General features: G+C 49.4%; 1 protein-coding gene across 1 annotated transcript in view; it reads right to left on the minus strand.

The window, feature by feature from the left end:
• Positions 1 to 7,974, minus strand: part of LOC126527449 (sodium- and chloride-dependent glycine transporter 1-like) — a 52,276-nt gene extending 44,302 nt beyond the window's left edge. Inside the window, exons 1-2 of the mRNA XM_050175283.2 lie at positions 7,850 to 7,974; positions 2,466 to 2,598 (exon numbers count right to left, since the gene is read on the minus strand). Coding sequence (XP_050031240.2) covers positions 2,466 to 2,598; positions 7,850 to 7,974 — 258 coding nt within the window. The remainder of the gene's footprint in view (positions 1 to 2,465; positions 2,599 to 7,849) is intronic.
• Positions 7,975 to 23,995: the final 16,021 nt, after the last annotated feature.

Genomic DNA, 23,995 nt, shown 5'->3' on the forward strand with positions numbered 1-23,995 from the left:
AGGCCACCTCGTGAAGTTGCCGTTCCAGAAGACGGAACCAACTCGATGAGCCCCGCAGCGCATACACGTGCTCGACGTCTTTCAGGCGAATGGCTTTCTGTCCGTCGTCCGTCCATGGTCGGCAAGGGAAACTCTCTCTCCTGTTTGGTCGTTAATTTGGGCTATTCGCTTACATGGACAACCGTCGTCAGGGATTTATGCGCAATTTCTTTCTTTCCACACTTGTACATTGTTCTGCTGCCTCTGCCTTTCTTTGGCTCGTTTGTGTTTTGTGTCGGCGTCGTTGAGCGCGTGCACAAGTAAGACGTCGTGCACATGTCACAGAAAGAAATGCTTAAAGCATGTCAAATACACATTGTGCAGATTGCCGTAATAAAGTTCTTGTAAAAATTTGGGGAATGTTAAGGCTAGTTGCACCTATCAGTGCGGAAGGTCGTTGAGGGCTGCTGCTTTAGATTCGGTTGAAGACTGTGCTGATTATGCTTCATTGGAGACGCGATCTTTCAGCGGCACATCGAGAGCCGCTCTCACCACGCTCACTCTACAAGCAAACGCGCCTGATTGGTTGCCCGAAAAGTACCGGGCCTAAAGCTGGGCTAGTGAGGACTTTCTGAAAGAATCCACCGCAAACGTTGACAATGTGGTCTTGACGTCGTTGTTCGAACAGTAGTGCTTTTTTCACAAGGCCTTCATCGAAGTGCCAGCACCGCGATTTGAAGAAAGAACTCACGCTGTTACTACAAGAACAAGAAAAAACAAACAAACGAATTAAAAGATAATAATGCAAGGAAACATTAGCGTTGATATGCATTTGTGTTTGACTTTGTCCAACACCAAGGGTGTCATTTAGCAGACAAAGCCCCGAGTATACTCTGCAGCAATAAAAAAATTTGGAGGAAGCTTAAGCTTGAACGCGATATCATTCAAAGACCCCTGACTGCTCTTCATGCTTCCCGGCAACTGCAGCTTATGTAGCCTTAATGTTTACCGGCAAACGCTCACGGCGAACGCCATGCACGAATGCAAGCTTTCTCGTCGAAACGCGGGCTCCTGCGCGGAGGCAAGGAACGCATCGCCAACTGGCCCAGCACCAAGTTTGATTGAAGGAACGAAGCTTGCAAGGAACCAAGCTCGGCGCGTCGCTCTATGATTTTACAGCGAAGCTGTATACCGCTACCGTCCAAGGAAATAATCGTGTCTTTGTTCGCGTGGTAAGCACAAAACGTGGGCCGATCCCGAAGCTGGTGCAATGCCGGGCCGACTCGCGGTGGAGGTGAAGCAGGCGTTAAGCACTTCCCATAAGTGAACCGATCCCGAAGATAGTGCAAAACCGGGCAGGGTAGCGGCGGAGGTGCAGTTCACCATTAAGGGGCTCACATACACAACTTTTCTAGTCATCCTTCTGCACACAATAAAAGGGTACTGAGGTTTTTTTTTTTAATTATTTTTTAGAAACTCTTGTGAACGGGTTTATGTTTGACTTTCCTCCTAGCAAAATTATGTTTTGTCTTGTATTCAAATTACAGTCCGATACAATCATGCCTCTAAGCTGTGTGTATATGGTACCTTACGGCATTTCTGGCGCATTTTACTTGGAGAAAGCCAATGAGCTCTCTGCGCTACACGGACGGCCTTCGTGCTTGCGTGTGCGTGGTTCGGAGTGAATTTTAATTTTCGTGGAAAGACGGTCGACGGTGGACGCGGAACGCCGACGCCGGATGTTCTGCGACACGGGGCCCCCAACTCTACGGCGCTAAGATCCGCCAACGCCTGCGCGACATCGGCGCTCAGCTGCCGCAAATAAAAGCTGCGCAGACACCGCAAACGTGCGCGACTAGCCGTGGTGATTATGGCGTTCTCTGCTGCCGCGCTCGAGGTCGCCGGTTCCACACGCGGCCGGACACGCTTCCATGTGGGTGAAATGTAAACAAAAGTTTGGAGCACGTTTTAGCTTCGCCTTTAGGAGGGGAACGCGATAGCATTCAAAGACCCCTGACTGCTTTTCAAGCTTCCGGCAACTGCAGCAACCGTAACGTTCACCGGGAAACGCTGACGGCGAACGCTGTGCACGAAGGCGAGCTTTCTGGTAGAAACACGGCCTCTTGCGTGGGCCGATCTCCTGTTATTGTTTCGCGCTTTTTATATACCAGTCTGAGAATAACCATAACATAAGAGATATGCGCTGTCGGTGTTTTTTGTTTCATTACATTTGGTTGTGGGCTGCCGCTCTGAAATTCCGAGTCGCAAAGCATGTGAGACTAGGTGTTGTGAGCAACCTTGGCGGTAGAACAGTGGTTGGCTGCGCGTGGTTCGGAATTGGGTTCGACATTCTTTTTGACGAAGCGACGTCCGACACCGGATTTTCTGCGACGCGGGGGGGTCTTAACGCTGTCGCGTTAAAGCGCTCGTGCACTCAAATTCGCGGCATGTGTACGGCGTCGCCTCATTGGTTGACGCGCTCTCACCTTTCCGAAAAACTTGGCCGCTCCGCACACGTGGAAGAAGGTCGCGAGCCACACTGCGGCCAGGTAGGAGACCAGGTCGGGCCGCAGGTGGCCGAACTCTCCGACGCTCGGGCTCAACGCCAGCACACGCTTGCTGCGTGGTGGACGGCAGCCGCGCTTTTTACCAAGCAGCGCGAGAGCGGCACGAGATCGCTCGTTTCGCAGCCCGCTGAGCAGAGCAACAGATCTGCCCAACTAATGGTGAGAGAAAAAATACTGGAGAGGGCAGAACAAGTAATCTAAACGAACCGCAGTAAGTTGAGCTGGTTGGTGGAGATTAGTCGTGAAAGAAGGTAACGTGAAATACAAGCGCCGGCCTTTGTAATGTCCACGTGCCTCACCTTTCCGTGTTTCGAATACACGCAAAATTGCCGCGCGACTGGCCGCTCGAGGCACTTTGCGCCTGTTCGCGGGCTTCCTTCACGCACGGCAAAGCACTTTTGTGTAGCACGTATTGAGCAACATAAAGCTGTATCGGGAGTTCTTCCCGTTCTGCAATTTTCTCGTTGCCACTTTTCAACTAATTGAAATGTCTGAGAAGTTGATTAATTATTAAGGACAAATTATGTAATCGATTGTCCCGTTTCGCCAATATAATCTTTCTAAGAAACAATAAATCGGCGAAAGGGGACAATCAATGAACATTAAATTAAAGGCCCGACCCGCTGACATCGGACATCGCGCAGACACAGCTAAGAAGCTTCCCAAAGCCATCGCCGAATATTTGAACCAACCAGGTCATAACTTTGATGAACTTAAACTCTACATCTTACAATCAAATTTCCGTTCTGAACGAGAAAGAAAATACAGAGAATCGTACATCATCCATAAGTCCATGACATTGCAGCTAACAGGCATAAACGTTTCAAAGAGAGCTTTTAGAATGTATTTGCTATGCTTAATGTCAAGCAATAGGCAACAGCACCTAATTATTTTTCATTGGGCTGCTTAGTGCTCTTTTTTTCTTTGCTCCGTTTATTTTAATATTGAATCTATTTTAGCAAATTTCGTTTTTTATCTTCCGTGCACCATTTTCTGCCACTTCTATTTTTCTCTTTTAGAGAGACGATAGCTCACTGACCCCCAGCGCAGCAGATGATCCCTCCCCCTCCCCCCCCCCCCCCTCCTCATGGTCAAGGTCCCTTTCACGAAAAAACACAGGGCCAGGTGACAAACAGCGCTACCGTACATTCTCTCGCCGATCTATAATAGCACCTTTCTTTTCAATTCTACACCCTCGCTTGTTGCCTTGCCCACCCGCCTTACCCCCTCACCCCTTTAGGAGAATTCTACCTATATATTCTGTGCCGAAGAAAGCCTAGGTCGCCTTGAAAAAGACAAGTCCACTTGGGAAAACGTTGGCTTCCACTTAGTGCTTTTATTGTTTTCTTGCTTTTTCTTCACGTTTCTTTTCTTTTTCATTTTTCCATTTTTGTCTTTTTCATTGCCTTTCTTTCCTTTTTCCTTTTATTTATTTATTTATTCCTTTTCAGTATGTTGTATGTCAACGTCAAAATTCTCTCAATGGTTTTGGTGCCAAGAAAATGCGCACTCGCCAAGAATGAAAGAAAAATATAATATGAATATATAATATTTTTCTTTTCTATTTCTTTTTCTTGGCGAGTGCACGTTTTCTTGGCACCAATATGTTTCCTCGCCAGACGAGTTTTCGTCGAACACGTGACTCAATGGTTTTCTACAGAACTAAAAACGGTAATAAAACTGCAAGATCGTGCACACAGAAAAGGCCTAGATAAGCGGAAACTTGAATTCGGGCGCTGTCGTTGTCCCAGCAAATTTTATTGCATAGCAATTTTATGGAAACTACAGGAGAATTTCCGCCGTCGGTGTCGCCGTGAGTTTCCGTATAAAGTCCAAGTGCAATAAGATCGCATGCGAGGGAAAGCAGCCGAGAAGGATGGCGAGTTGGTGCGGCGCCGTCTTGTTGCGGGCGGCAGAAGGCGGAGGAGAGACTCCGCTTCTGCTGCGCATCATGGCGCACCTCCCATCTCGGAGGCAACGGTGGGTTACAAGGCTGTAGCTTACGACGACCTTATCGAACGACGTAATTCAATCCATTTCTAGAGCTACCTGCACTCTTCTAAATAGACCGCTGAATATGCATCCCTTGTTGATGAAAATGGAGATGTCTCGAGCACTGCTGATGCCACTGCAGAACACCCCTGTTTCGTTCTTCTGCATGCTTCTTTCTCAAGTGACCTTCCTTCTCAGGCTTCCTATCTTCTATTTCTGTGTTTCTGTCTCCTCCTCTCTGAAGAACAGGCAGGCGTTGTGCCCCTTACGGGGGCAGTTGCCAGCCTGCCGCTCGCTTTCCCTTTCCTGTTAAATGTTTATATGTGCTCAAAACAAATAATAATAACAATTCCTTCTTAGTCTTGTACTAGGTTTACGCCCTCAGTCAATGAAGACCTTGTTTTGAAGTGCACATAAAGCTCGTCAAACCTTTCCTGTCCTGTGGCGCTTACAGTATCCCTCCCGCACTGCTTAAGACCTACGGAAGCAAACTTATGCCTGTTTTCACAAGCATCTTCAACAGTTCCCTAAAGCCCCAACCAGACGTACGCGTTGGAACGCGTCTGCACGCGCCGCGCTCACTCGACGTCGCGTCGCGCCCGGTGGAGGAAGAGAACGCGCACCCAAACGATGCAGGACTTACTGCGTGTTTCGTCGCGGCGGTTCAGTGCAGCCCAGCCTACGCTTAACGGTCACATTAAGCAATGTGCTAAAGATGGCAATAACACGCAATAAGCTTTAATTAAAATGTTTATATTTAAACAAAATGATATTGCAGGACTCCTAGTGGTTCAGTGAGCTCAACTGTCAGTATTGTCAACTCGGTGAAACCTGCAGCAGCGTCGGCATAGCATCGCCCGCGTGCTCTGTGCCTTACGCTTTCTGCACGCTGTGTCAGGTCCCGAACTTCGGCGATGAATATTTCGTTAATAATGCACACGGTACGGTTGAGGACTTCAGCGGCTGCCATCATAAAATACCAAAACCCGCGCGGAACTCCGATCACAACGCACACAGCTTGCCCGGGCTTGCCTGCACGCCGTGCGAAGAGTCGTTCCGGAAGTCACGTTGGTTCGCCGTCGTCACGTGAGGCGCGTCGGGCGGGTAACGCGAGCGGCAGCTTCCGGTGCTAGGTCTCCATGCCGCCGCGCGTCAACATGCGGTGCAGCCTCCGCGCCTGACGCCGTACGCGTTCAGACGCGGCGCTGCGCGTGCGGCCGCGTACAAGCGCGTACGTCTGGTTGGGGCTTAAAGCTTAGTATGTTTCCTAACGCTTAGACGGAAGCATGGGTATACTGACCGTACACAAATCTGGCGCTAAATGTGCTCTCACTGAATACCGAGCGTGTTGTAGCGGGCACTGAGAACGAGGACACGAGAAGGCATCGGGAATATACGCGCACACCCAGCGCTACGTACGGGCTTTCTTTGAAATGAACAACCAACATTGTCATTTTCACTGACTAAATACCGGCCTACGTCTATTCACTGCGCTGCACCTGAAATGTTCAAATCTGCATTGCACTCCCTGCTTTCCGTTGGCTCTAAGAACGTTTTCATAAACAGCGTGGCTCTGTATCAGGCCGCTCCACAACAACGAACTTCGTAACGTTTATGGCTCATGCTTCCAGTGTGGCACGCTGTATACGGGCCAATAAGACGCGCTTTACTTTTACCTAAATAAAGCATTTGATGTACTTTGTGATATAAGCTCATTTACAAAGCTCACACAGATGGACATACCTTCTTCAGTCACTGCCTTGGTATCGAATTACCTAAGCAACAGATCGTGCTTCGTTGGCAGTAATGGGCAGAGTTCTGTTATCTATGAGGTGGCTAGCGGAGTTCCTCAAGAATCTGTTCCTGGCCTTCTTATCTTCCTACTATTCATAAATGACATTTCGTTGGCAATTCAACGCCCTTAATTCCTTTTGTTATGCTGACGACTTCAATATATTTAAGAATTTCAACAGTGTTCACGATTGCATTAGCCTTCAAAAAGATATTTTTTCACATTCACACTGGTGCAGAGACCATAAGTTACTCTTAAATGCTTCCAAAACTACGGTACTAAGTCATACGTGGCAAACACACCATGTGCAATTTGCATAAACTCTTCGGGATACTGCATTGTCCAGGACCGATTAAACGAAATATCGTATATCTTGTATCTTGTAGTCTCTGTGCCCTTCACTACTAGAGTATGCCTCTATGGACTGGGGCGAATCGTGCAAATGTAATTCTGACCTCATTGAACGTGTTCATAATAAATTGATATCCATTTTCAAGCGCCGCTTTTGCTGTTGCGGTGACCATAGTCCAACCCTCTCAAATATACCGCAACTCACACCTCTAAAATAAAGACGTATTAAATCAGACCTCTTGTTCCTCTGTAAGGCGGTCCATGGCAATACACATTGTCCGAAGCTTCTTGATCGGGTGCAATTATTTCTGTGCGGCAAAAGTATACCAGGCAGCATTCCGTGTTTCCTGCACAGCCTTGCCTTGAGATTTTCCTGTGACTCGACTCCCATAAACATGTAATAATATTCGGCCTGCAGTGACGTTTTCCAAAGTTAATTCGCTGTGTTTTGTATATATGTAGATAATTATGTCGTGTAATTAACTCTTTTTATGCGTTGCATATTGCAATCACTCAGTTCAGCCCTTGGGCGCGGCCGGGCAGCCACCATTGGGGGTATGAGCCATCATAGTGGCTCATACCCCTACACTAGAGTTTTATGCGTTGCATATTGCAATCACTCAGTTCAGCCCTTGGGCGCGGCCGGGCAGCCACCATTGACCTTTAGCTCAACCACGTGATGTGACGTCACGACAGCCGGAGGAAAAGCTGGGCCCCAACTCGCGCGGTCGCGCGCGGCCGCAGCCACCACCTGACTCCCGCTCCTCCCGCTAGGGGCGCTGCGCCGGCGCGTGACGTCATGGACCGCGCAATATGCAACGCGCGCAATATGCAACGCATTCTTGGCTTAACCAAGCTAAGCCTGGCCATTTTTACGCCAACAACTCGTTTTCTGTTTCCCTGTCTCACGTTATTTTGTCTACCACGCTGTTCTTCTCTGTACATATTGTCTTGCGTTTTACTTTTCGAATGCACGAGTCAGTACGAACGCTTCGTAGCTGTTGTTGGGCACTATAATAAACACTTGATCATTATTATTATTATTATTATTATTATTATTATTATTCATGGTCACCACTGATTCACATAGGCGATGATACGCGTGAGCTGCCAAGTGGGCTGGCCGGCGACACAGCTCCTCTTATCGGGCAGCGGCTGGCACACTCACTAGAAGAACTGCTCAGACGACGGCAGCGTGGCGTTCTTGCAGTGGAGCGTGTCATTCACCGGCATGGCGGGGAACTTCAGCAGGGGCTCGGAATCGGGTCCCCGGCTGCCCAGCAGGCCCGACATCAGGTACACCGGGAGCCTCGCAGTGCGGCCGCACAGTAGCTGGAACAGGCAGCACAACGAGATAGATAGATAGATAGATAGATAGATAGATAGATAGATAGATAGATAGATAGATAGATAGATAGATAGATAGATAGATAGATAGATAGATAGATAGATAGATAGATAGATAGATAGATAGATAGATAGATAGATAGATAGATAGATAGATAGATAGATAGATAGATAGATAGATAGATAGATAGATAGATAGATAGATAGATAGATAGATAGATAGATAGATAGATAGATAGATAGATAGATAGATAGATAGATAGATAGATAGATAGATAGATAGATAGATAGATAGATAGATAGATAGATAGATAGATAGATAGATAGATAGATAGATAGACGGACGGACGGACGGAGAGACGGACGGACGGACGGACGGACGGACGGAGAGACGGACGGACGGACACAAGAGCTTGCTTTCGAATGCAATCTTGAATTCTTCGGAAGCATGCACTGTCTAATGAGTCTCATTTACTCACAAGCTCACCAGGCTTTCGGAAGCTTGTTTTGTTTGTACTTCACTGGCCACAGACGCGCATTATATTGTTAAAAAATTCAGTGGCGATTTGGCGAAATCCAATGTCGGATGCATGATTGAAACCGCGTTCCCCACATTGCAAAGTGTTGTTCAGTAGCTCACTCGGCACAGGTCCTGCCGCTTCAAAGAGCGAAGTGCAACTGGCGGTGGTCACAGGCAGACTATCGGCATTTGCATATATATATATAATGTTCGGCTCGAGTTACGTTTGACACCCTGTATATTATATATACGTACGTGCGTGTGTGGTCATGATCATAAAAGAAATGTTCGAACGTTTAATATTAGCATGAATACTAATCAGGGGCGTAGCCAGGGGGGGTGAGGCTTATGGTGCTTCAGCCCCCCCCCCTCCCCCGAAATTTTTTCGTGCTGTCCATGCACCGCCGACCAAAGCAACCACCGGCTCAGGAAATCATTCTGGATTTTGTCTAGAACGTCTTTTTCACGCTCGAAAAGCCATTTCACCGAGAAAATTGCGAACTCGGGCTGGATTTCGCGGCAACGCCCATGCACCGGGAGTCACATAACGCAAGCAGCCCCATCCGAGCACAAAGTTTCAAGGACGTTTTGATGGCGAACGGGCTCGCCGCGGCATCTCGCGGAGGCCGCGGAATCTACACTCCATCATGGAATCTACGGAGCGCGTGGATGTCAATTCCGAAACTTTCTGGGTATAAAGTTCTCATAAACTTTTGATGTGAAATGTGCATTGACATTTCCAAACGTGTGCTTCAGATTTTGAATTGCGCAACTCTATAAGTTTAATGTTCCCATAAATATTTGACGTCAAAGGTGCATTTACCAATGTCATACATCGGGCCATACAACGAGACAAGCCAAATCAACACACTGTCAGACAAGTTGACAAAGCCCGCAGCGAGGCCCGATGAGACGAAGCGTTGTGGTGGTTCATTCGTGCCGTCATGTCACATAAAAATATATCAATATTTTTTTTTACCTGCGCCAAAGCATCCAGTGAAGACACTAAACCAAGGTAACTACGTTCTTATCTGTTTTTGTACTTTGACTTTTAATCGCGAGGACACATTGAGCCTCTTCAATTTTTTGGTTCTCGCTCCCCTACCCGGGGGTCCCGACCACCGTGCGACGCACTTCGGTGCGCGTTCGTTATTGTCTGGCCGAGTGGAATTTCGTCTGGCAGAGTTTTGGACGCTTTCTGGCTAGCAGACGAGAAAAAGAAACAATGGTCGCTCGCCGCCATCACTGTGGGGACTCGACGGATCGCACCGGGTTCGTTTGAGCGCAACCTCTCCAGAAAGTCCTGTCTCGCCGGTGCAGGATACCGAGCAGTATGCGCATGGTTCATGGTGGACCAAGCGTCTCGTGTTTTCTTCGATATTCCTTTAATAGCCACATTAGTATCCCAAAGTAGGCATTCGATTGTGATCAACGTACTTTCCTTCGCGTTTTTTTTTTTTTCATTATGGTTCGCCCGCCTCGCAAAAGGAAAAAAAACGTTGCGGCGCAGCGAATTGTCGGATGGTGAAAGTTATATTTTGTTACTTCTTTTGCGGAAAGTAATGGGCCATGGGACGCTTCAGCTGCCGGATACTCTTATTATATTATTGCGATAGCAATGATATGGAGACTAGGCGCATTCCTGCCGTCACCGTCGCCCTCATGTTCCGCATAATGTCCAAGGGCAATAACATCGTGACCGCGCGCCGCATGCTGTATGTTCGAGTGAAAGCGTCTGGGGGGTGGGGGGGAATGGGTGAGCCGACGATGGTGGCTTAGTCTTGAGTGCGCAAAGGAGAAAAGCAGGGAGCAAGCGCGCCACCTTCCGTCGCGCGCGATACATCGGGGGGAGTGGGTGGAATTGGGGTGGGATCTAGGATTCTGTCAATCTGTGATTACGCAACATGTTTATTTGCCTTGTTTGACCCATTATATACCGTGACGTTTTCTTGGATGCGTAGATTTATTGGAGACTTATACGTATGTTTAGATATCTTGCTGCGGGGTTTTGCGTATACGTGCAGTGAACTTTGTTTCCAGTGGCAATATTTTGCCCTTTGTCAAGCTGTATCCTCGCATTTGTATATTCCATCGTATCTTCGCATTTCTAATGTACGAGGGCGAGTAAAATGAAAGTGAGCCTACCCACCCCGCGCAATTATGGTTCTGTTCATTATCTGCAAGGCCTGCGCGTAGCACGCAGGCATCTCTCATTTACAAAAGTGGCACGCAAGGGTGCGCATAAATGTTCTTTAATGTGCTCATACACTGGGTTGAACATGGTTGCGTGACGTAATGGACGCTCCAGAAGTTGAGCAGTGTGGTGCCGTGAGGTTTTTGACAGCTGAAGGTGTTTTCCGAAAAGATATTAGTCACCGTATGGCTGCCGTGTACATTGAACATTGCATTTTATTGGCCACTGTGAAGCGTTAGAAAAACGGTTCAAAGAAGAACGTGAAAGTTGCAAAGACGATCCCAGACCGGGCCAAAGCCATCGTGCAATCACCCCTAACAAAATTGCAAAGGTTGATGAGCTGATGACACAAGAACGGAGGATAAGCATCGATGTACTGGCAGAGCGTGTGAACATCAGTCACGGTTCGGTTCACTGTCACCGTTCACGCCATAATTAATGAACATATCGGTTATCGGCTCTTGTGTGCGCAATGGATGCCCAAGATTCTGAACCACCACCAGAATACGGAGAAGTTCGGCGCTGCCTTTACTCATCTGATCCGGTATCACAATAAGGGTGACGATTTCTTTCCTGCAATTGTGATCGCGGACGAACCATGGTGCCACTACTACGAGCTTGAAACACGACGGCAAAGCTTACAATGGAAACATTCGAATTCATCACCCTCAAAGAAAGCAATCGCCATCATTTCCGCCGGAAAGGTGTTTACTTTTATTTTTCGATCGTCAGGGGCCATTACTGATAGAATTTTCTAAAGCCGGAGAGACTATCAATTGATTCCGATACTGTGTTTGTTTGTTAGTTTAAACTTTGTTTAAAATATTTTGAAAAATTCGAAACTTCGAAACCAAATAGAAGGACGAAGTTTACAAATTAATAGCTCTGCATCAAGAACAGATATCGCGGTTCTGCAAACGGCATCCATTACACCATTCATAGCGGACAAATTCAATGTGTCTATTTGTATCTTACGTGAATTGGTTATGTACAAGGGTTCTGCAAGAGCCGTAATTCCATAATACTTAATTTTTTAAGACTCATGTGTAACATATAAATTTTGTCCGCTGTGGATGTACTATAATGTGCAATTAACAGAATTGTGATATGAATTTTCATTCTTGATTTACAGAGTTGTAAACTTCATTGTTTCGTTTTCTGAAAATTTTCGGCTTTCGCCACTTTTTAATAAAAAATTGACGACCTAAATCGAAAATTCGAAACAGACGGTCACTAGAATTTAAGTTTTTTTTTTAAATGCAACAAACCTCATCAAATTTGGTGCAGTGGTTGCCGAGAAAAACGAATTCTCCTTCTACATGTATTTACGTAAGAGCACCCGACCTTGTTTCCTCTTAGGAGAAGGCCGAGCTGCAATGTGAGCCCCCCCCCCCCCCCCCCCCCCACCGAACGCCACTGATACTGATATTTGAACATTTCGGCCTGTAGCCCGGCCAACGTCAGAGAGAACGTACTACAGAACCCGTTCATTTCCAAAGCGTTCGGAAGAGCGGAAAAAAAAACACGTCGGAAGGACACGTAGCACGAAACAAAGTGCCGTCGAACAAAATCAATAACTAAAATTAGTTTTTTCTTTCTTTCGAAACGGGGATCTAAAACATGGACACGACACACCACGTGGGTGGTTGCGATGAGTCACGGACAAGAAGGCAGCGTTGTCCTCACCGTCGAAGAACCTTTCTGCGGAATAAGCGTGGGTGGCTGCGACGAGACGCGCGTCTCTGGCCGGACTCGAGGGATCGTCGTCGTCGTCTAAGTCACTCTGCTACACACCTGCCGCTCGAAGGGCACGCGACATAATAGCGGCTTGAAAAAAAGAAAGCAGGAAAAAGCAGGGGGAAAAAGTGGACATGCCAGCACGAAGCGAAAAATGAAGCGTCGTAGTTAAATCACGAGGGACTTCTTTTCGATCATAACTGCATTGTTTTAATTAGAAGGCAGGGGCCTGAATTTCCCGGTGCTTTCATTAATGCTTGAGGGGGCGGTATTAAACCTATAAATAAGGAGTACTCAGAAACTTCCCCGTCGTGGTTTGAGCGAAAGCCTGGCTCCAGTATAATGTCGCTTCTAAGTAACTGAAGGCTGTATTCTGAGAAATGTCTGTTTGTCCATACACTGTCGCTTACAGATAGTACATTCAAGAAGACAGACCACATTGCTGGTGTCACAGATATATATATATATATATATATATATATATATATATATATATATATATATATATATATATATATATATATATATATATATATATATACATATATATATTGACAACCATGCTTGTTAGGTTTATCTTTATATATGTGCGTATGTATACGCCCATATTATACATACACATAGATACACTCTCTACTAAGCTGTCCCATCGCTTTAGCACTCCTAATGCTAATGTAATAAACAGCCGCACATCATTTTGTTAGAAATCGGGTAACGTTAACAAAGAAATACGAAATGGGACGCGCAGTTCTGCGGCGCGGTTTAAAGTGCGACGCATTCTCTAGGGCACAAGAACGAGAAGTACGGAATCAAACTGCAGAACGCGAAAAGAATGTAGCGGAGCAGGGATCGTTTCATACAGAAGCTGGTCTTCCTAAAAGAAAGGACGTGGCGCCCAGCGGTGTCAACTAATCGGTTTTCTCGCTAAATTTAGCCATTTGTACGGTGTTTGGGCGAAACAGATGCTATTGCGGTATTAATGGATCTTTTGGACATTCGCGTGCTGTAACTCCTAAACGGTTAACATCATTTTTGTTTTCAACTCATATTGGCGATCCTGACGTTTTAAACGAGCTGTTTATGCTCGCCATTTTCATCATAGCTTGTCATTGCAATTATGCAGTGATACTTTGCTTCACATTACACTTTGTTTCTACGAATTGACGAAAATTATCTCTAATCATGTTATTTCCCAGCGCGAGAAGCGCTTACTCAAACGAGTACTTGGCGCACGCTGATCGTTTCCTTGAGAGCGAGGTGGGAGCATTCTAGCCAGATTAAGCGGACGTCGCGAGCGTGGGAATACATTCGCGGCGAATGGGCGGCCGTCCTCGCCTGGCGGTGCACGCGCAGTTTAAGCGCTGCTGCACGCGTGCCTGGGCGTCCGCGAGGCCGTAGCAGGCGGCGTCGGCGCCCCAGGCGGGCCCGCACGCGGTCCACGGCAGCTCCGGGTACAGCACGCTGTCGCCGAGGTACGTTGCCGCGTAGGCGACCACCAGCGCGTGGTAGACGCTCACCAGGGCGGCGCAGAAACAGCCGGCGACGCCAATGCCTGCCGGGGGGAAGAGTTTGCTTTGAACCCTGACGATGCGGTGGATCATAAAGCAAGTGGTCTTTCACCACGCAGAACACACACACACACACGCACGCACGCACGCACGCACGCACACACGCACGCACGCACACACGCACACACGCGCACACACACACACACACACACGCACGCACGCACGCACGCACGCACGCACGCACGCACGCACGCACGCACGCACGCACGCACGCACGCACGCACGCACGCACGCACGCACGCACGCACGCACGCACGCACGCACGCACACACACACACACACACACACACACACACACACACACACACACACACACACACACACACACACACACACACACACACACACACACACACACACACACACACACACACACACACACACACACACACACACACACACACACACACACACACGTATACATATATATATATATATGTATATATATATATATATATATATATATATAATTTGTAACGAACAATTAAGGGAGTCCAGACACAACTATTTATTGTGGGCTAACTTGTGCCCTGGGGGTAAATAAAAAGGACTGCCGCGTTCTGAAGAGGAGATCAAGAATGCCTTCTTCTTCTCTCTCGAGCGTCGCTTCACCTCTTCTTCTTCTTGTAAACGCTGACAACGGCCATCTACGATGCAAGTGCGTGCGGCGAAAACACGTGCCATCATTTCGTCTTCTTTTTCTCCAATACGCCGTTGTCCTCTTGAGGGGGCGCATGAACCTGCGCGCGTTGTTTAAATACGTTTCTGTCTTGTGTCATTATCCCCCCTCCAAAACGCATCGTCCCGATGCGTACAGCGACTAAATTGTTCACAAGCTGTTGTTCATACTAAAGTGGTATATGGCACGGAATAGATGTTTGGTCAAACATTCACTGCCTGTCATAATATGGCTTCAGTCTGACCACATGTACAGTTTCCGTGCGACGCCGGCATCGTGATGAGCTCACTTGTCCTTCTGGCGTAACTTCGTAGTTCAGGGGACTGATGCGGCGAAGTACTCGGTAAGGGCCGAAATAACGGCGCAAAAGCTTTTCGGACAGGCCGCGCGTCCGCACGGGAGTCCACACCCATACTCTGTCGCCTGGGGCATACTCGACTTCCCTTCGCCGCAGGTTGTATCGGTCCGCGTCGATGCGCTGCCTTTGTTGAATGCGATGGCGCGCCAGCTGACGTGCTTCTTCGGCCCTCTCTGTAAAGTCGCTGGCGTCAGGGTTCTATTCTGTACTGTCGCTGACAGGGAGCATTGCATCCAAGGGTGTGGTAACTGTTCGACCAAAAACAAGCTGGAATGGCGTTACCTGAGTGGTCTCTTGCAATGCGGTATTGTAGGCGAATGTTGCATAGGGTAGTATCTTGTCCCATGTACGGTGCTCTAAGTCTACGTAAATTGACAACATATCGGTCAGCGTCCTGTTCAATCGCTCGGTTAGCCCATTTGTTTGAGGGTGATAGGCAGTTGTTTTCCTGTGGCTGGTATGAGTCAGTTTCATAATGGATTGCGTCAAATCGGCTGTGAACGAAGTTCCTCGGTCCGTGATAATAATTGCAGGGGCACCGTGTCGTAATACTATCTTGGTCACAAAGAATTCAGCCACTTCGACAGCCGTTGCACTGATGAGAGAGGATGTCTCGGCATATCGGGTTAGGTAATCCGTGGCTACTACAATCCATCGTTTCCCTGATGACGGTGTCGGAAAGGGACCGAGCAAGTCCATTCCTACTTGTTCAAACGGGGCTCCTGGGGGTTGTATTGGTTGAAGGAGGCCTGCGGGTTTTAATGGAGGCGTTTTGCGTCTTTGGCAATCCCGACATGTTCGTACATAATGCTGTACTGAAGTCAATAGCTTTGGCCAGTAGTACTTAGCATGAATTCGGGCGAACGTTCTGCTCACTCCGAGGTGTCCTGCTGATGGGTCATCGTGACAGGCTTCCAAGATTTCGGATCGCAAAGCTGAAGGAACGACGAGTAGAAATTTCTCTGTGCTGTGCTCAAAATTTCTTTCGTACAGGACACCATTTCTCATCACATACGATGACAACCCCCGGCAGAAAACTCGCGGAACATGGACGGGGTGTCCCTCGAGGTGCCTGATGAGTAGGAGCAACTCAGCGTCAGACTGTTGGTGTTCGGCCATCTCAGATGTGGTCACGGCTCCAAGAAACGGAAAGTCGTGTCCATCTTTCGCAGGAGCAGATTCGACCGGCGCACGTGATAAACAATCAGCGTCACTGTGCTTGCGACCTGACTTGTACACGACCGTTATGTCGTACTCCTGCAGCCTCAGACTCCATCTAGCAAGTCGTCCAAAAGGATCTTTCAGGTTTGCAAGCCAGCACAATGAGTGATGGTCGCTGATTGCTCGGAACGGTCTAGCGTATAAGTATGGTCGGAATTTTCCTATGGCCCATATTACTGCAAGGCATTCTTTTTCGGTGGCTGAATAGTTGATTTCAGCCCTCGAAAGAGTGCGGCTGGCGTACGCAATCACTCTTTGCTCTCCGTTTTGCCATTGAACGAGGACGGCACCGAGTCCTAAATTGCTGGCGTCTGTGTGGATGTCTGTTTTCGCTTCCTCATCAAAGTGCGCAAGGACCGGGTGGTTTTGAAGTCGCCGTCGTAGCTCATTGAATGCATCTTCTTGTTCACTTTGCCAGACGAAAGGCATATCTTCTTTCGTTAATCGCGTTAATGGCTCGGCAATCTTTGAAAAATTTTTGACGAAACGCCTGTAGTAGGCACAAAGTCCTAGGAATCGCCTAACGGCCTTTTTATCAGTTGGTCTAGGAAACTTTTCTACTGCTGCGGTCTTCTCAGGGTCAGGACGGATGCCTTCGGAGCTAATCACATGGCCGAGGAAAAGGAGCTCATGGAAGCCGAAGTGACATTTTTGTGGCTTTATCGTCAGCCCTGCTGAACTAATTGTTTTGAGCACAGTCCTTAGTCGTTCCACATGCTGAGCAAAGGTGGTAGAAAAAATCACGACGTCGTCAAGATAAACCAGACAGGACTGCCACTTTAACCCGGAGAGCACAGTGTCCATCATCCGCTGAAAGGTGGCAGGCGCGGAACAGAGGCCGAACGGAAGTACCTTGAATTCGTATAGTCCGTCAGGTGTGACGAATGCTGTCTTCTCACGATCTCGTTCGTCCACTTCTATTTGCCAGTATCCGCTTTTGAGGTCGAGAGAGGAAAAGAATTTCGCATCACGTAGTCTATCGAGGGTGTCATCGATCCTCGGAAGGGGATAGACATCCCGCTTTGTGACGACGTTTAGCTTCCGATAATCAACGCAGAAGCGCAAGGTCTGATCCTTTTTCTTTACTAACACCACAGGCGAAGCCCACGGGCTGGTCGATGGTTGAATTACGTCGTCTCTAAGCATTTCTTCGACTTGTTTGCTGATGATCTCTCTCTCCTTCGGTGACACTCGGTAGGGATGCTGGCAAATAGGCCTCACAGCTTCGTCGACAATGATACGGTGTTTGGCGATGGATGTTCTCTGGACTTCCGATGTCGTTGAGAAACACGAGGCGAATTCTCGTACAAGGTTCTCTATTTGCTGCTTCTGGCTCGGTGATAGTGCTGCTTCGATGTTGACAGATGCGAGTATGGAGTCTACGTTGTCAGAATCCAGTAGTGCAGTATCGGAAGGGCTCAAATCCGTAATCTGTTCATAAGCATTAAGGCGGGCAATGACAGTTCCCTTCGCAACATGCTGGACTTCATTTCCAAAATTAGTCAGGAAGACATTCGAGCACCCGTCACGCAGCTGAACCAGACCCCTTGCCATACAGATCCCTTTTTCGAGTAAGAGCCCAGTGTTACTGTCTGCTATTCCTTCATAGTCGCTGAATACGGTGCTTCTTACGGCGACAGCTATGCTGGATCTTGGGGGTATCGTGACGTCGTCGTCTATAATCTGAAGCGCATCGAATTGTTCTTCACACTCGAACGTCGCGATGGCGTGCTTCGTTGAGAACGACACACAGGATTCCTGCAAGTTGATAACTGCACCGTTCGCCTGCAAAAAGTCCATTCCAATAATTAAATCCCTTGAACATTCTGGCAGGACAATGAAACTGGCGACGTATGTAAAGCCGCGTATTCCGATTCTAGAAGTGCACCTGCCCACCGGGTTGATAAGGTGTCCTCCGGCGGTTCGAATTTGTGGTCCTCTCCAAGGAGTCAGCACTTTTTTCAGTCTTCTGGCAAGCACTTTACTCATAACGGAATGGTCTGCGCCTGTGTCTACTAAAGCAGTAATTTCGCAGCCGTCTATAAACACACATAAATCTGAAGCAACGTCACTTTTTCCGCAACTGCTCTCGCGTCCGTCGTTCAGCGCTGGAGGCTCTGTTCTTGCGTCGACAGCGGCCTCACCTCCACAGGTCGCCGGTATTAGTTTTCCCGACGTGGGCTTTGGGGGCGTCGCCTTGGAGAGCTTGAGGATGGACGCGGGCTTGGTGATCGATACCTCAGCGGCACTGTTGACCGAGGTTGATGTTGCTGTGAAGTCTGCGGGCTTTGGCGCGTTGACAAATACTCCTGGATCTTGGGCAAGGAGCATTTACGGAAAACCCCCGAAGTCCCGCTCTGCGGTATTCGCACATCCTGTAGAGATGACCAGCTTCGCCGCAGTGGTAGCACAGTGGGATTCTATCAGGAGTGCACCATATGTCGGCCTTCCGGAATCTCGTCTCCGGCGGAGACGGCAAGAACCGAGGTTCGGGTACATGCGCAGTTGCCGCGATGAAAGTACGTCCTGGAGATCCTCTGAGTACCTCGGCGTACGATACCGTCGGCCGTACCGGTGACGACGCTTGCGGCTGTGCTGGAGGGTGCTGTTCGCGGACTGCGTGTCTCACTTCTTCGCGAACCACTTCTGCTAACGAAGAGACCGCTGTGGGGCCGTTGTTCAGCTGTTGCCTCTGGAGCTCTTCTCGAACCACAGATCTTATGAGTTCTCGTAAGACCTCGACGCTGTTCCCAAACATTGCCGACATCATATCCATGGAGGCGACGTTCATCTCGCGGTTGTAGAGTCTCGCACGCTGTTGAAGAGTCCTTTCCATAGTTGTCGCCTCGGAGCGGAATTCGGTGACGGTGCGTGGAGGGCTCCGAATCAAACCGGCAAAAAGCTCCTGCTTCACACCGCGCATCAGGTGCCGAAACTTCTTGTCTTCGCTCATGCTCGGATCGGCCCGGCGGAATAAGCGGGACATATCTTCGATATACATTGCCACGCTTTCGTTGTTTCGTTGGCTTCTTGCTTGCAAAGCGGCTTCAGCTTTTTCCCGGCGGTCTGTGCTCGGATACGTGGCCAACAGCTCCCGTCGGAAGTCATCCCACGACCGGAGGACAGCTTCATGGTTTTCAAACCACGTTCGCGCACAGTCTTGCAACGCGAAGTAAACGTTGCGGAGCTTCCTGTTTTCGTCCCATCCATTGTAGTCAGCGACGCGCTCAAAGCCTTCCAACCAGTCCTCGGCGTCTTTGAAGTTATCGCCGTGAAAAGGCTCCGGCGTCCGCGGCTGATCGACGACGATGCGGGTTGAGGCTGTCTGGGATGTCATTTCAGGATTGTCTGCTGCTGCTATTATAGTTTGCTCCGGCAAAAGAGGAAACTCAGGCGGCTCACCACGTAGGCGACGGCTCGTGCGCTGGTGGACAGGCGTGAACTCGTTGGGTCTGAGATGGCGTGGTTCCGGGCGGCTTTCTCCAACTCGAATTGGGCTGGAACTCATTACCCAGCACCTCCACCAGAATTGTAACGAACAATTAAGGGAGTCCAGACACAACTATTTATTGTGGGCTAACTTGTGCCCTGGGGGTAAATAAAAAGGACTGCCGCGTTCTGAAGAGGAGATCAAGAATGCCTTCTTCTTCTCTCTCGAGCGTCGCTTCACCTCTTCTTCTTCTTGTAAACGCTGACAACGGCCATCTACGATGCAAGTGCGTGCGGCGAAAACACGTGCCATCATTTCGTCTTCTTTTTCTCCAATACGCCGTTGTCCTCTTGAGGGGGCGCATGAACCTACGCGCGTTGTTTAAATACGTTTCTGTCTTGTGTCAATATATATATATATATATATATATATATATATATATATATATATATATATATTGTAGAGGGGGTTTATTCGGGTCGTGGAGAAGCCGCGACCAACGCGGCAACAGCAGGTAGGGCGCAGCCAGCGAACGAACTGGGTACGAGCCACGCGATGGCAACGGGGCTTTTCAGCCTGCCGATCTTGTTCGTCACAATCACCCCCGCAATTGAAGAGCAGCCATCCTGGCGACCTAGGAGGACGTGGGCGGATCGTAATACTGCTTCAGCCGGTCAATGTGCACAGTCTCTCGCCCTCGACGACGCAGATCGGGAGATGGCGATACGGGTTCGACCACGTAGTTCACTGGTGATGTTTGTGCAACCACGCGGTAGGGCCCGTGGTACTTCGGGAGGAGCTTGGACGAAAGGCCATGAGCAGCAACAGGAGGGACCGAAAGCCACACGAGTGAGTCGACGGGGAAGGGGTGAGGGGGAGGATTTAGGTCATGGCGCTCTTTTTGGCTGCACTGTTGAACGGACGTCAAAGAACGGGCCAGTTGTCGGCATTTCTCGGCTTGCTGAGCAATCGCAGAAACAGGTGAGCATTCAGCAGGGTCCGGCCGGTACGGGAGAACAGTATCAATGGTGCTGGAAGGATGGCGGCCGTAAAGCAGAAAGAATGGTGAGGACCCGGTAGTGGCTTGAGAGGCAGTGTTATATGCGTAAGTGATGAACGGAAGTACAAGATCCCAGTTGGGTGGTCAGATGCAACATACATTGATAGCATGTCACCAAAAGTTCTGTTGAATCGTTCTGTTAAGCCATTGGTCTGTGGATGATAAGCAGTAGTAGTGCGGTGAATAATTTGGCATTCAGATAGGAGTGACTGCAGGACGTCCAAGAGGAATGCGCGGCCCCGATCGCTCAACAGTTCACGAGGGGCGCCATGGCGAAGAACGAAGTTGTTTAGAATGAACGAGGCGATGTCTTTTGCTGATGCGGCAGGCAAGGCGGCGGTTTCAGCATACCGTGTGAAATGATCTACGGCGATAACAATCCATCGGTTGCCAGCGCCAGTAGATGGAAGAGGCCCGTATATATCAATGCCGACACGGTCGAATTGCTGAGCTGGGCAAGGAAGTAGTGGTTGGAGAGGTGCGGTGGAGAGATGCGGGACACATTTGCGTCGCCGGAAGGCAATGCAGGAGCGTACGTGTTTGTGGACGAAGGTGTACATCCCTCGCCAATAATATCGTAGGCGAAGCCGTGTGTAGGTTTTTGACGCTCCGCCGTGACCACACTGCGGGTCAGAATGAAAAGCGGAGCATAAATCTTGTCGTAGGTGGCGAGGCACTACTAAGAGCCATTTTCGGCCGTCATTGTGGTAGTTGCGGCGGTATAAAAGTCCGTCGCGGATTGTGAAATGTTGCGCCTGTCGGCGTAACGCTCGAGGTGGCGAAGTTGCCGGAGGATTTGACAAAAAGTCGAATATCATGGCGATCCATGGGTCTTTTCGTTGCTCCGATGCCATGTCCAGGATGTCAAGTGGTGAGATGTCATGTCTGTAGGTAGAAGTGCTGCTGTCTGAAGTAACTGGGGAGTGCAAGAGGGCATCGGCGTCAGAGTGTTTGCGTCCAGAACGATAGACGACACGGATATCATATTGGCACGCACTAGTTACGCTAGAGGTCGAGGAAGAAGAAGTGTGCGTGGTAGCTGCTGCAAAAACGAACTGTAAACGGCCGTTCGCTTAGAACTGACTGACTGGCTTTTCCTCTCGTGACAAACTGGTGGAGGTGCTGGGTACGCATCCGTCGTATGCTTACGGGTCCTGAACCAGAAGCTACAGACGCCAGTACCTCGGGGACGGCAGAAATCTATCGAAGCAGCCATCGCCTCCAAGGTCTTCCACCGCAATACTGTCCCCTGGCAAGCTCCGTGAGGAAGATGTCAACAACTACCGCAAGCCAAACCGAGGGGATCCCAAATGCTACCGTACCATGCATTCTCAACGCGCCTCGCACGGCTAACCCATTCCATGGCGACGCCTTTGAGGACGTTGAAGACTGGTTGGACGATTTCGACCGGGTCGCCGCCTTTAACGACTGGGACGATCGCCGTAAGTTGAAGAACGTCTGGGAACGTGAAGAGTATGGTACGATAACCATGAAGCCTCATTTACCAGCTGGCAGGAGTTTTACCGACGGCTTTGCGAAGCCTTCAGCACTCCCGAAAGGAAAGAAAGAGCCGAACAGGCACCGTCTTCGAGGTTCCAAATGCCAAACGAAACCGTCGCCATGTTCGTCGAAGACATGGCGCGATTGTTCCGTCGGGCCGATCCACCAATGCCAGAAGACAAGAAGGTGCGTCTGTTAATGCGAGGCGTAAAGGAACAGCTTTTCGCGGGCCTCGTGCGCAATCCTCCTACAACAGTCTCTCAGTTCGTTCGTGAGGCAACAGTCATGGAACGTATGCTTCGGCAGCGGCTCTCGCAGTATGAACGCCAGACCACCATGACTGCTGCATGCTCTCTCGAACCTGCAAATGATGACAGGGAGTCCCTTACCGAGCTAATACGACAAATTGTTCGAGAACTGCAGAAGTCCTATGCATCGGCTCCGGCACCTCCCAGTGCCGCGGTTCTTACGGATGTAATTCGGGAAGAAATCGGCAAAGTGGTTCATCCCTCGCCATCAACACGACCTGAACCTCCCACGTTCTTGTACGCGGATGCTCCTCGGGCTTGCGCGCCGTCGACGGGCCGTTTTTCGCAGCCGCCTGCTGGGATTTCTCGACGCTCGCCAAGTCCGATCCACCGCACGAATCCGCAAGCACCCTTTCATCCTGGTCCGCGCAAATCTACAGTATGGCGCGCCCCCGACAACAGTCTGTTGTGCTATCACTGCGGGGAGGCTGGTCACATGTATCGCGACTGCCAGTACCGACGGATTGGTCTGCGGGGATACCATCCGGACGCCCGTTGCCCGCGCTATGGCGAACGCCCGCACCAAATCGAGCAATACTTAGAAGTTAACCGGCTTCCTCCTGCCCCACAGCGAAGACAGTCACGGTCGCCTTCACCTCGTCGGTACGCGTCACCAAACCGTGCTCGACCCGCCTTTGATTCCACTGGAGTCAACGGTGGAAGCCCGCGCCGGGGAAACTGAAAACGGTGACCTCCGGGGGTGACGCCGCTGTCATGCGAACCGTCAAATATCCTCCGCCGACGCCATCCCCTCGCTACGTACCGCTGACTCCTTCATTCGAAACTGCAAAAAGTGCTTCTGCTGCTATTACTGCTTCCATCGACGGTTATCCGGTAACTGCACTTGTCGATACGGGAGCTGACTACTCGGTTATGAGTGCCTCACTGGCCACTCGGCTACGCAAGGTGCTGACAGCGTGGGACGGCCCACATCTGATTACGGCTGGAGGACAGACACCTCGTGTCACCCATTGGACGATGCACCGCCAGACTTGCAATTTCTACTTCGACTTTCGTAACGTCTTTCCTTGTGCTGCCCAACTGTTCTGGGCTAGTTATACTGGGCATGGATTTTCTCCAGGAATATGGGGCGATCATGAACCTTCGTGACTTGTTCGTGACTTTTTCTAACTATGTTTCTTTGGATTCGAGTGTGGAGGATGAACATCACCGCGCGGCTTTACGCGTGGTCGATGACTGCGTGACGTTACCGCCTCGAAGTAGCATCTTCGTCCTTGTTGAATGCCCCCAAGACCAACTAGGAATAGGCATCGCCGAAGGTAACCTCACCATATTGCTGGATCGTGAAGTCGGCGTTGCACGAGGTCTCGTAGAGCTCCAACATAGGCAAACCACGATTCTAGTTACTAACTTCAGTGGCGAATACAAGCA

The sequence above is a fragment of the Dermacentor andersoni genome, chromosome 9 (assembly GCF_023375885.2).
Source record: "Dermacentor andersoni chromosome 9, qqDerAnde1_hic_scaffold, whole genome shotgun sequence".
In the NCBI taxonomy this organism is placed as follows: domain Eukaryota; kingdom Metazoa; phylum Arthropoda; class Arachnida; order Ixodida; family Ixodidae; genus Dermacentor; species Dermacentor andersoni.